Here is a 13,512-nt window from a genome sequence, read left to right on the forward strand (position 1 = left end):
GGCCGGTGCTCGGAGGTGCGGGACAGCGAGCCGGGATTCTCCCTCGGCTTGCGGGAAGGGGGGGAGAAAAACCCTTTTTTGATCCGAGGGAGAAGTACAGCGAGCGAAGTCAGGAGGCGGTTGCTAAATGATGCCGTTCCTTTCCTTTGCGCTGTTCTCTCACTTATTTCCACTCTTCGGGTCGGCACTGATTTTTAATCCCTCGGGATTCGAGCCCCGTTACACGTGGGGCCGTGACGTGACCCCCACGGAGGACGTGGGCCGTGACTTCAACAGCGTTTTGCTTTGGGGTTTGAAAGGGGCGAGGCCAGGGCTGTACCTGAGCTCTGCTGAGGCTGTAATCCCTCTCCCGAGTCCCTCTCCTGGGATTTAAGAGTATAAACTCAGCACCTCCCTCGTCCTTCGCCCACCGGGATGAGGGATTTCTTGTGGATGAAACCTGACGTGTGCTCCGGTACCGAGCTCACCTCTGGGAAAAGCCCGGTTTGGGATACCCTTGGTTCGGTGGCAGCAGGAGGTGAGCGAGGTGGGAGAAGACAGCGATGAGCTGCAGTCCGCAACGCCCAGCGGTTTTCTTTTTTTACTGTTCACATTCCGATGTGATAGCTCAGAAGATTTTAATACTTTTTTTTACAGCTACCCTGTAGTCTGAGTCATGTCAGCAAAACCAAGACACCCAGACTGCGTTTAGTCACCTACTCCCTTTAGTACCATCCCTTGTAGGCTCAGCCTAGAGCTCGGCTATTGGCCTTGGCCTGTTTTTGTGCGTGTTGATCTGAAGCTGCTCTGCAAGGTGCTGCCTTTACATCAGTTCAGAAGTACAGTTTGACTGTGGAGCAGAAATCTTCCTGTTTATCAGTTTCTTTGTACTTGGAATTGCCCAACCGGAGCAACCTTTTACATCAAACCATGGAGGAATGCTTCTCCCATCTGCCAAGGTTCCACCTTTGGCATACAGATGCGTGGGCAGCAGGATTTTTAATATGAGCCCAGGCAGTTCTCGTGCTCATCTTCCCCATTTACCCTCATTCTCTCAAAAATATTCTAATTTTAGGCATGGCTCAAGGTCCCACAATCAACCAGGTGTGCTCCGCTGGTCATACTCAGCAGCTCTGTGGCTCAGTAGCACGACAGCGAAAGTAGCATCGATGCCTCTAAAAAGCTCATTCTAGTTAAACTCCCTTGGAGAGGGAAGGGGAGCATCTTACTCTCACACCAGCAGCCTTCAGATAACAAGCTGTTGCCATATCTCTCCAGGATCCATGTGGGTTTTGCCTCTTGGAGGAGGGCGTTGCCGACAAAACCACTCCAACGCTGCTGGTTTGTACTGGTGCTTGCAACACAAAACGCAATATGTTCTCTTTGCGCAGGGTAACTGGTGGCTGAGATCTGCAGGGGTTGAAGAGGGTTGTTGCTTCTTAGTCAATGAAAAAAATAAGTTTGATTTCTAAATTTTTTTTTTTATTATTATTTTCAGATCTTATCTCAACTGTCAAAATGGCGCTTGACATCCAGTGTGAGGAGTTGAGCCCATCTAGATGGGCTGAACTTCTGTCCACGATGAAATCCTGCAAAACCATCAGGTAGTAACTAGTTGCAGATCATCTCTTCTAAGTGAGAACTGTTGTGTTTCTCTCTGTTTTTCAGCTGCAGGACCGTTGACCTGTGACTTAGAAATTGCTCAGTAACGGGAATGATTCTACTTATTTTTATCCAGAAAGTTAGTTTAAAGGAGGGGGAAAAAAACCCCAACATCCTCTTGCAAAGTTTTTTTCATCTACAGATAAGCATCCTTCAGTATGAAGTAATGCTGCCCTTGATCTATGGCATGCCATAGAACTCAGCTAGGTAATGTGGTTGTCTAAACATTTGATCACTGTTTGGGTAATTCTGTATTTCTCTCTCTTCCTCAAGAGAGGGAAGACATCTCTCTGTGCTCAGGAGGTTGCACATTCTCCGGGCTGCAGGCCAGATGCTGTCAAGTAACTGTTATTTGATAGTCACACGCATGCCATCGGCTTTCAGTTCTTCCCTTGGCCTTGCGTGTTGAGCAAACCAGCGTGAGGGAACCATCTCCTGGAGTATAAGCTATAGGACAGGGTTCAGAAGAGAGTTGCTCCTGCACTCTTCCCCTTCCACTGATTGAGAATTCACAGCACACAGGCCGGCATCATCTTGCTTGGGCCGGAGAGGATAGGCCACATCCAGCCGGCGATGGCTTGGAGGACACCAGGCAGGTTGAAGGTGACTTGCTTTTGTTTTGCAAAGGACCTTTTTGCAGGTAAACTTTGTGGGCTTGACCTTGACTTCCCAAGGTCTGCCTTGAGTGGCAGAAGGCAGTAGGATGGTTGTCTCTGGACAGAGGCTGCGCTGCTCGAGACATAGAGGGTGAGAGCGGTTGCGGCAGGGATTGGTAATCGGTGTTGAACATGATCCTGTTGGGAACCAAGTCTTCTTGCCAGAGGGAGTGAAGGAAAAGTCTACTAGAGCCTCCATTTTCATAGTGTTGTCTAAGGAGGAATGACCAGGCAGCTTTTGGCAGTACTGGCTGGGGCTTGGACTTCCTTGACACCTTCCATGACACCTTCCTTTTGCCCCATGTCTTTTCTGCTTCCCTGTACATGTCCCTGCCTGTCCTGGGCTCCCAGTCCTTTTCTTGGCTTCTCCTTCCAATTCAACTCCTCCCTACCAATTTAGCAACAACTAGAAAAATGCTGATGTCCAGTGGGAGAAGCCACTGCCACACTGCAAACTCGCCGTTTGTGTACAGAGAGTCGTGCCGGAGAGAGATGGTGCAGACCGGCATGGCTCACCTACACGAGACCTGGTTGCTGATGGGCATCTCTGGGGCCGGCTGAAGACCCAGCTTGGCTGGTCTTGGTGCAGAACCAGTCTGAAGCCTGTAAGCTGGCCTCTGGTTAGACATGGCTTCCAACACCAGGTAGATTTTCGCTATCAATGTTCAAATGAAGGTGCGTCCTCCAGCCGAAGCCCTGCCAAGGGGCGATGACTTGAGTCACGTCCCCTCTACTGTGCAGCACAGAGGTCCGTGACTTGGGGAACTGCTGTCCAGCCCGACCTGCACTGCAGCCCTGCAGAGAGAGCACGTCTTGATTTGGGCCATGCATTGCCTAACAGGCCAGGCATATTCTTACGGAGACTGCAGAGGAGTAAATCGCCTGCTTGGCTTTCATGTGGAATGCTCCAGAGCAACCCTGAGGACTAAAGTGTTCCTTCTCTCCTTCTCTTTCAGGTTGGATGACTGCAGTCTCTCCAGCAGTAACTGTGAGGATCTCTCCTCCATCATCACTACAAATCCATCCCTCACAGAGCTGAACCTGAACAACAATGAACTGGGAGATGCAGGCGTTGAATACCTGTGTAAAGGATTGCTGAAGCCAAGCTGTAGCCTGCAGAAATTATGGTAAAGCCCCGTTGATTGTCTTGCTCTAACATGCTTGCAATCTACTGCAGGTAAAGTCATGAGGCAAACTAGTATGGGATGGTAGTAAGAGCTATGCGGATGCATCTCAGCAATTACCTAGCTCAGATGGCTGGAAAACCCTAGAAGTTTTTATCTAAGTGGAATATTTATTGGAAGACTCCAGATCATCAGTCCGTCTTCCTTTGTCTTCCAGCACCGAGGGAAGGATCGGTAAGGTTTTCTCAGCCAAGCGAAGGCCTTCTGCAGACCTTCTAAAGAAGAGGTAGCAGATCTTCCCCCGGCCTAGGCAGCTGGATTATCTCTTTAGCCCAGTTTAAACAAAAGGATGACCACAGAGTACCCCGCTCTGCCATTAACAGTGCCTGACATTTTCACAACTGCATTTTTCAGAGGACTCTTCTGCCAGTCATTTAGTGTTTGATCCAGTTTGCTCGCTCCTTTCTCTGGCAGCAAAAGGGTGTTCTCGTGAGCCTTGGTGCTTCAAGAGCTGTCAGTCTTTCTGCAGTCTACCAGACTGGCTCTGCCTCAAGCTCTGTCTTCTCAGTTAGGGAAGGGCCAGCTTGGTTCAAGATGGCATGTTTCGCAGAGGCAGCAGCACCACATTATAGCATTAATGGGCTTTCCTCACCAACCATGGTGCAGGAGCTTTAATTAAAGCCAGTGACCCTCGAAGAGATGCTGCCTTCTCTGTCCAGCATCTCTTCTGCCAGGGAACGGAGTCTTCCAGCTCCTGAAATGGGTCTAGGATCTTCATGACACTACCTTGTAAAACTCACTTGCCTTTTAGATCAGATATGCCTGCTTCAGAGTCCTTGTGCCCCCTGCCATCAGGACTTGCTGCTAAATAGAGGGGAAGCAGACTGTGAAGCTCGTCAAACTGCAACTCTCTGATGGGCATTCAAGAAATAACTGTGATACTCTGTACTGGAAAACTAACACAAGTAATTTTTCAGAGAGTTTGTCCTAAGCTTCAGACTTCTCCAGATGCTGAGGTAACAGCCTGTAGTTTCAGTTCTGTAGAAACATAATTGTCCATTTCTGGGGTTTTGCTAAGGTGCTTTAGGGAACAGAAGAGCAACCAAACCCAAGTCAAACTTGGTACCGCCATGCACAACACCTCTCTGTTGCCAGAAGGTCTTGTCTGATAACTCTAAAAACCCCAGAGCAATACCAGCAGGGTTCCTACACTACTCCCAGCCCAAGTGCTGAAAGATCAGCTTCATAGATCCTCTTGTAGTATACCATTAAACTGCTGAATGATATCCAGGGATTTAAGTTGGATGAGATTTTTTTTTTCTTTTACCTACCCTGGATCACATTTCCAAAGGGGGCAAGAAATCATAAGATGCCGTTGCTTTGTCTCTGGGATAAGCCTCATGATGATTAAAACACTTCTGTAAAGCAGTTGGGGTGCTACTTAGTGTAGGGTGGATCCTTCTTCCACTCGAGGTGCTGTATGAGCAATTACACTGAAGGAAACATGGGAGCTATTGTTTGTGCTGCAGGTATTGTGCTAGTACGTACTAATATTTTATCATGCTGGTAAAATATTTTGGCACACCTGTAAAACAGCAGTACTAACCTGGACGTGCCGCTTTCTCAAGGGTTACGCACTCTCAGTGCCCCGGTGTCCTTTCCAAGCTCAAACCTCCGCAGATGTACCTTGCTGAGAAGACTCTTCATAATTCTGGGGGTGCGTTCACCTCACCCCGGTTGCCTTTTTCCTTCAGGCTGCGAAACTGCAACCTGACCAGTGCCAGCTGTGAGACTCTCCGCTCCGTCCTCAGCGCCCAGCCGTCCCTGACAGAGCTGCACGTAGGTGATAACAATCTGGGAACTGCGGGAGTGAAGGTGCTGTGTCAAGGGATGATGAACCCCAACTGTAAGCTGCAGAACCTGAAGTAAGTAGTTACTGGGTTTTTTTGGTCATCAGACAGGTCATGTTTGTCTTTCCCTTGAGTTTTGCTGCCAGATGTGGATTTTTTTTTTCCTGTTTTATCTGAAAGGGTGTCATGCTTATTCGTGCTGGTAGCTCTCGCGGGTTTGTAAGAACTGGTTGTCTGTTCCCATAGGTTTTGTTTAGCTCTCCTGGCAGCGGTGGCTGTTAATGCAGGACCTCTCAGATGCCCAGGGAAAGTCTGCTTTTGCTGCACTTGGTCCTTGTTTTAAGCCTGAGGGGGACCCAGGTCTACTTGCAGCCCCCAGCTCCTCCTGGGAAAGTTTGGTGGCGAGGCTGCGTGATGTGTTGCAATGCAAAACTCAGTCGTGTGTTCCAAGGCAGCCTGTGCATCAGTTTAACGGAGGACTAGTGTCAAAATGGGGTGGGTAATTCATCTTGCTAGGGTCCCCTGGGGTCTAGTTTAAGAATTAACGCTTCCTGAAATGAGCAGGGGGGAGATGCCGTTAAAAACTTTTGCGATTATCTCTATTTTCATGCGTTGCCTGGTCTCAACTCCTGTCAGCATGTTTTCTGCCCTGGCTAACGCACGCTTTGCCCAGCTGATGGGCACCACGGGACATGGTGAAGGTGGTTGGTTTTTTTCCCTGAATTTCTTTTCTTCTCGCAGACTGGAGTATTGCGAACTCACAGGTGATATTGTGGAAGCTCTCAATGCTGCTCTGCAAAGCAAACCCACCCTGAAGGAGCTCAGCCTGAGTAACAACATGCTGGGAGATACAGCTGTGAAGCAGCTGTGCCGGGGACTGGTGGAGGCAAGCTGCAACCTTGAGTTACTACAGTAAGGAAGAGCTGGTCATCTCTGACTGCAACTAGTCCTGCTGCTAGTCGTACTATCCATAAGGCAGGAAAAATTATTGTCAGGAATGGTTGAAATTTAGGCCAGATTTCTTGCTGGCTCGGGTTTCTGTAACTGGAAACTGCAAGCAAATGTCTGGGACTTTCAGTTTTAGGGTTTTTTGACCTTTCTTTTTATTTTTTTAGGGTGTGATTCTGAACTCGCTCTTACACCTGTTAGTACAGTGTGAGCACATACCCCAGGTTAAACCTGCAGTTAGAAGGGCTGACTGCTCACCAGTATCTCGCAGAGAAGTAATTGCCCTCAGAGGCTCCAGTTCTTACCCCTGACTTACCAGGCAGCTGAGTATATTTATTCAGATCCTTTTTTGCTTCAAAACAGAGATGCTGGATTTGGCTTTATACTTGGGGTAAAGCCCCTGAAGGGGTTTAGGGGAGAAGCACAATTCATTTTATCTTGCCCCTGTGTTTCACAGGGGTTGGCTGCCAGGGACCCACTGTGTGGTACAGCCAAAAATTGCTCTGAAAAAGAACGGTCGATATAAAGGGGGAGTTTGGCAAAACCAATCCTTGCCTTAATGGATGTGAATGGATGGGTGAGCGTAAAAGTGCCCAGCAGCCTCGTGGAGTGCAGGAGCGGTGTGTTGGCTCACCTCAAGCCCATCTTGGATACCTGCATCATCCCTGAGCCTTACAGGATCCAGCGATGCCCAGCTGAGCTGCACTGGTTTGCAGCAAGGAACCAGCCCATAGACCCTCCTCAGGCTGAACTGGGGGTGTTGGGGTGTATTTAACACAGCGGGTCTGGAGCAGCAACTCCAACTGTGCTTTTTTTTTTTTTCTTTCCCCTCTGCAGCCTGGAGAACTGTGGCATAACCAGCGATAGCTGTCGGGAGATTAGCGCTGTTCTCAGTAACAAGTCCTCACTGATAGATCTTGCCATGGGGGATAACAAGATCGGGGACTCTGGTCTGGCTCTGCTGTGCCAAGGACTGATGCATCCAAACTGCAAAATCCAGAAGCTATGGTAAGGGTAGGCAGAAGTTACTTATCTCAGAGGCTGCAAGAGGGATTTATCTACGTTGTCCTCCTAGTTTGCTCCTAAGTGGAAAGTTTCTTGGTTATACCCCCTAGAGAAACAAGAATCTCTCTACTGCAAATTATTTACTTCTCAAAACTGGATAGAGGACACCATGAAGGACTGCGCTGAAATCGCTTGGAGGAGATTCTGGGGAGAGGGTGAATGGAAATTTGTGATGGCATTGTCTTGGCTTCCTGTTGAGTTATCGGTCTACTGGAATTGCATGTTCCTATTTCTTGTTTGTGTTACAAAACAGAGCTTTTGGTGCAATGGATGGAAAGTAAGGAGAAAGGTGCATGGTATGACGCATGAATAGGTTTTGTAAAGGGCAGAAGAAAATGAGATGATGTAACCAGAAATTCCGAATACTAAGAGAGGACTCTGTTTTCTAATCTAAGTCATTCTTGGGGGGAAAATAACATTTTGTTCTTCCCTGCAGGTTATGGGACTGTGATCTCACAAGTGCTGGCTGTAAAGATCTCTCCACACTGATCAGTACAAAAGAGACCCTCACAGAGATGAGCCTGTTGGACAACAACCTGGGAGACTCAGGAATGGAAATGCTGTGTCAGGCACTCGAGGATCCCAAAACTAAACTCCAGGAGCTATGGTGAGCTGCTGTCAGGTCTCACATATGCACTGCATTCTCTGGAGACCTTACTGAAGAAAGATGTGGGAGAAGTAATGCCCACCAGGTAGATCCTCCGTTGCGATAGTTCCACAAACAGCTCGTGCCAGTTGTTACCTGAAGGATTGAGACTTACAGAGCTAAAGAGATTGGTATTTCTGAACTCATAGATCCTTTGAAGATCTGCCCCAGAGTCATCCTGTTACAAGCAATAAGAGACCAAGCATTACTTGCAGGGCTTCTGTTCGATATATTTTATTGTGCACCAAATGGCAGCTAAGAGGCTTTTGTCATTTGAAAGGCCTCATGTAATTGCAAAATGAGTGCTATGATCCGATAGCTCAGGTTCTCCACTGGATCCAAACTCTCTCATTGATGAGCCAAAAGAAGGCTCTAATGACATAAACCATTCTCAGCATCCTCTCCGCTGACAGTATTACCTTTTAGGCTGGGATGGTCTGGTGTCACATGGCTGGGAGAGCAAAATTGTCCTTTCACATACAACTTGAACAAGCAGCACTTGAACTTTCCTACCTTGCAAGCTCCTGCCGCCGGCTGGGTTCTTCCCCTGCCCTGATGGCCTGGGAGCTGATGAAGTGCCTCAGGAGTGCGTGGTGGAGCTGAGAGTGATGTGAGAGCAGCACGCTTCGTCTCTGATCATTCCTGTCCTTTATGGGCAGGTCCCTTTCCTAGCTGCACACTCCAAGACAAACATCCCAAAAATAAAGAGTGGGAGTGGGAGAGGTGCTGCTTTGGAAGGATCAAGCAGCTGGGGGGTTGAGAGGAGTACAGTGATTGTGGGAAGGCTTTGGGTCCTCTGTTCCCACTGTCTGGGCTCCAGTGAAGCAAATGTGAGGAAATGAACGGTGCCTGATACTCTCTAGATCCCCCATCTAGATCTCATGTCGCTTTTGTCTTGCAGGGTTAGGGAGTGTGGGCTCACGACTGCTTGCTGCAAGGCTGTCAGCTCTGCTTTCAGTGTGAACAAGCACTTAAAAATACTGGACATGAGCGAGAACAAGTTGGGAGATGCAGGTGTTGAACTCCTGTGTGAAGGGCTCCTGCATCCCAACTGCAACATCCAGTCCCTACGGTAAGGTGCACCCTCAGAAGTCATCTTCTCTCTTGCCATGTTACCCTTCCACAAACAGCATGCAGAGAGAGGAAGATAGCAATAGATGGGAGCACGGCATTTTTTTTGCTCCCATGAAACAATTCACACCACAAACTGATGTTTAACTAGTCCACTAGCAAGCAAATGGAAACCACATGCGCTTCCATGTATCCTGTCCCTCCTGGTCTCTTGCAAATCTCTTGCTAGGTTTATGGTTGGACCTGATGATCTTAAAGGTCCTTTCCAACCTAAACGATTCTAGGATTCTAAGTCCAGGCTGTCCCCCATGTGGCGGTGCATCCATAGCCATCCACAGGCCCTCTCCCAGGTGCAGAAGTGAAAGTTCACGATGCAGCGTACCTTCAGGATCTAAAGCAAAGTGTGGGGAGGCTGGAGGGATCTTGCTGTGTTCTGCAAGCCACTCGCTGGAGCTGCTGGTCCAGGTCTGGCATGTTAATTCTCGTGCCTGCCAGTCGCAGTGCAAAGCCTGCCTGAATTCACCAGTTGCCTCCTGCTTTCTATAGTCTCTCTGGGTGCCAGCATGGGCACTGGTCCAGCCTCAGCAGCAGGAGCAGGAGGCCAGCTGGAGCATCACCTCCAGCCCTGCGGTGGGACTTGCCTTCCCCATCTGCCTGTTCCCTTCCCAGGCAGGCACCGAGCTCTGGACTGGTGTGGCTGTGGTTTGTGTGATGCTCAGGGCACTGTGCTTGTCTTCTCCACGCCATTTGAGAGAAGCCAGAGTTGTGCTTCCATGCCCAAGGCTCACAGATAGTGAGTTGAGCGGATGAGTCGTGGGAGACCTCAGTAAGACTTGAAGTCTCTGCCCAGAAAGTCACAGAATCTGTTTGGTTGGATGAGACCTCTAGGATCATCGAGTCCAACCTTATGTTTGCTAACCAGTTAAAGCTACTTGGCTCTCAGCTGAGAGACCTCAGCTGCCCTTTTTAGAGAGATGGCTGCAAGTCTCAAGTGATAAACTTTAGAGATTATTTATGATCAGTTTAAACCAAAGAGAAGATTATGCATGATGTTGAACTTGGGAGTATCTTCTTAGGGTTCCTTCTCCCCCTGTAGCCACACACTGTTAAGCTTTAGGGAGGACTTTTAGGTGTTCAGCAGCCACCACGAGGACGGCTGTCTCTCTGGGAAGACCATGGATCAGCCCCTGCTGATGTCTCGGAGATGCCAGCCTAACAGGGATCTCTGGTCCATGCTAGGGATGTCTGCACCCGCTGCCCAAGCGTGGGCTGGAGGGCTGGTCTCTGGAGCCATTGCTCACTGGCCTCTCCTTCCTCTCTCCCTCCAGGCTGGGTAACTGTGATCTCACGACAGCGTCCTGTGCAACCTTTGCCACCATCATGGCTACCAAGCCGTGCCTTACTGAGCTGGACCTGAGCTACAACCCTCTGGACGATGAAGGCATCAGGAAGCTCTGTGAAGCCCTGAGGAATCCCAGTTGCAACGTGCAGCACTTAATGTGAGAGATGTTTGTGGTCCTGCTTGCGTTCCCTGGGCAGGGGGTGAGCCCCAGCGAGGGGTCTGCGAGCACCGGCTCTCAGGGAATTGCACCCAAGGGCAACTGGTGATCCGGGGAGGGGGTCAAATCCCACCTGCCTGTTGCAAAACACTCCTTGTCCCTTCCAAGTGATGTGAGCACAGTGCCTTGGTCTGCTTTGGTCCATAGGGTCCAAGAACAAGGAGAAGATGGTGCTGGGGAGGGAGTAGTAGGGTCCTATGTTGTCAGGCATGTTTCTGGGTGTTGGACCAGACTCTGGAACCTAGACGGGGCCCTTCCTCTTAGATGATCTTCCCACACTGGCCATTTGTGCATCTTTCTCTTTCCTTAACGGAAGGATGCTCACTAAACCAGCTTGCCTTTTTGTTTGGGTGCAGTTTGTACGACATTTACTGGAGTTCTGAAGTGGATGATGAACTGAGAGCCCTGGAAGAGTCCATGCCCGAAGTGAAGATAATTTCGTGAGCGGTGACTGCCTGCAGAGCAACATCAAAGCCACATCCTCTTCTTAATCTAGACTTTTTCATACATAAAGCTAATTAACTTAATAGAGAATTTACTTGTTCCAAAAATGTTTGTGGATTCCCTGAGTGGGTGTCCGGGGAGCTGATCAACTTTTTGTGCATCTCTGGATGTACTAACTCCGAGGCTCATGAAAGCGTCGTACATTTTCACTGCAGCATTACTATCCTTGAAATAAACAATTACTGGGCATCTTCTAGAAGTGGGTCTCTACCCTTTAGGAGCTCTTTAATCCTATAATCCCTTCTAACGCATTAGTCAGGCTTTAAAGAGAGCTCCTTTCCAAAGGCAGGAGGAGAACTACCTGCTGTATTATTACCGGGTGGTGCTTTTGCTAGGTCTCTGGGGAAGGATCTCCAAAAAAACCCACATATTTTTTAATCTAAAATGGAGTTCTCCTCTGCCTTTCCATTGAAGAGTTCTTGAAAAAGCAGTGGTGACAAAGGCACTGGAGAAGAAAGAAATGAGCAGCTGTTCGGCTGCGAAACTTCAAAATTGGTGTCCCTTGAAAAGTGATTTTCCTACAAACGAGAGATTTCTGCTCTGCATTTCTGCTAGTACAGGAAATGATTAAATGATTTGATATGTTTGCTCTGGCAAGAGTGGTTCTACAGGAACTTTATATTAAAGTCTGTTTGCAAATAATTAAATCCTTCGTTTTTCTACTTAGGAACAAAAAAATAAGACATCTCTGTATATTTCTTCTTTAAGACCAATCCATCACTTCTGAACTACAATACTACTACTACCACCTTGTTTCACGTGTTTGCCTCTGGTGAATTCCTAGCTGAAGCATGTTAGGAGAAGATCTTGGTCAAGGCATTAGGTGAAGAGCCATTCCCCTGGTTTCAGGGGACATGAAGGGTTTTCTTGCCCAGCCAGAGTTTTAATAAACCTTGTTCTGAGGGAAAATGCAGCTAAAACGTGAAAGAATGAATGTAGCTTCAAAAGTGTGGGAGACAAACCTGGCATTGCCCTGGGATGGCCTTGCAGGAGGAATGCCAAAAAAAAATCCCCTTCCCCAACGTCTCTCTTCCTAGAGCATTCCCTTGGTGTTTCCTTCACTTGCAAATCTTGCCTGGGCACCCAAGTTAAAGGCATCCTCCGGGTTTTGGCTTGTGCTGTTCCACACGTTCATCCCATAGAGGCTTTTCTTTGACTTAAGGAAAGCTTTGACCTAAGCATAGTTCCTACAGTAGCCTTCGCAAATCTCAAATGGTGCCTGAGAAGTGCCTTCAGGCAAGTGTGATGGATAGGATTTGGTTTGTTCTCAAAGCACCTCTCTCTCAAGGCTGCCCCAAATGCTAAAAAAAAAACCCACCCCACTCCTTTTTGCTGCAAGAGCTATTTGGTCTTCTTTGTCAAGGGCATAAGAAGTTCTTGTGTTTGGAAACCTACCCATCCTCAGGGGTAGGGCTTTTGCATTCATGGTCTCTCCTGGACTTGGCATGCACATGCTCATTTCAAGCTGGGGGAGAAGAGAGGGCTGAAGAGGGGCAAGAGCACATGTTAGGGGCAGCCACAAAAATCAAGCATCTGGCTGGCTGTAAAGATGGCACTCTCCAAAAATGAAGCAGAGGTTAGAAGTGGATTTCTGAGAGTACCTGGTACGGTGGATAGAAGAGGATGTCGGAGAAGGAGACAAGCGGAGGTGCTCCTGGGCTGCTCCCAGAGCAGATCATGGTCAGGCAGGTTGAAGGTGATCTAGTTTGCAGGCAAAGCCTCCCTCGGCCCCATCTAGCTGGCAGGATGGGCTGAGGGCTGCGTCAACCAACGCCAAACCTGGGCCAAACTAGCCCACAGCCATCACCCGCGCATCGGCAGGACGTGTTCCCCGTAGCATCCCCGGTGCTGGCTACCCAGGGGGTGGCACTCTCCCCTCGCCCTGCAGCGCTGGCCTCCACTGCTGGGACACCTGGAAAAAGCCTCTTCTTCCTCCGCTGCAGGCAGAGGAGCACAGAGAGGGAGCTGCCAACACGACCCCACCGCCGGCGTTCAGCCTCTGCCGCTGTGCTCCTGCCTGGAGGAGAAACCCCCACGCCTGCCTTGGGTCCCAGAGTGGTTTTGCATTCCCTGTAGAAATACAAACAGGGTTTGGAAAGGTCTTGGGTGAATGACAGCAAGTTAATGAGTTTCTTTGAAAATGTGAGCGTCCGTCGCCCACACAGAGGACCCGGTGATGCTTAATAACATTAGGAGGCTTTTCTAGGACAAGCCAGTCAGTGCGTGGGGCTCCTGTCCCCCCCTTCTCACTCATGCCCTTACGAGGGAGCAGGCAAGACTCCTCGGCCTTCAGGATGTTATCGCAGGAGGATGTCAGCGTCTAGTTGGTAACACCAAGGTGTCCTTGGCTCACAGATTCTCCCCGTCCTGATGAGTGCCCCCTCTGCAATGGCAGAAATGTGCTCTTCCCCTCACTGATACGTTGGCACCCGGGGCTCAATTACTATT

General features: G+C 49.1%; 1 protein-coding gene across 1 annotated transcript; it reads left to right on the forward strand.

The window, feature by feature from the left end:
- Nucleotides 1–1,481: 1,481 nt before the first annotated feature.
- On the forward strand, nucleotides 1,482–11,004 carry RNH1 (ribonuclease/angiogenin inhibitor 1). The gene is made up of 9 exons (XM_009696099.1): nucleotides 1,482–1,583; nucleotides 3,254–3,424; nucleotides 5,176–5,346; nucleotides 6,013–6,183; nucleotides 7,057–7,227; nucleotides 7,721–7,891; nucleotides 8,832–9,002; nucleotides 10,330–10,500; nucleotides 10,917–11,004. The coding sequence occupies exons 1-9, from the start codon at nucleotides 1,498–1,500 to the stop codon at nucleotides 11,002–11,004; spliced, it is 1,371 nt and encodes a 456-aa protein (XP_009694401.1). The 5' UTR covers nucleotides 1,482–1,497.
- Nucleotides 11,005–13,512: the final 2,508 nt, after the last annotated feature.

Source organism: Cariama cristata, unplaced genomic scaffold (assembly GCF_000690535.1).
Source record: "Cariama cristata isolate BGI_N322 unplaced genomic scaffold, ASM69053v1 scaffold19052, whole genome shotgun sequence".
Classification (NCBI taxonomy): Eukaryota; Metazoa; Chordata; class Aves; order Cariamiformes; family Cariamidae; genus Cariama; species Cariama cristata.

What these genes read in the sequence shown, in the direction of transcription:
- RNH1 (XM_009696099.1), top strand. Translation starts at nt 1,498, where the DNA reads ATGGCGCTTGACATCCAGTGTGAGGAGTTGAGCCCATCTAGATGGGCT. An exon ending in ACTAAACTCCAGGAGCTATG is followed by an intron (nt 7,892 to 8,831) that starts GTGAGCTGCTGT and finishes TTTGTCTTGCAG; the next exon opens with GGTTAGGGAGTGTGGGCTCA. An exon ending in TGCAACGTGCAGCACTTAAT is followed by an intron (nt 10,501 to 10,916) that starts GTGAGAGATGTT and finishes GTTTGGGTGCAG; the next exon opens with TTTGTACGACATTTACTGGA.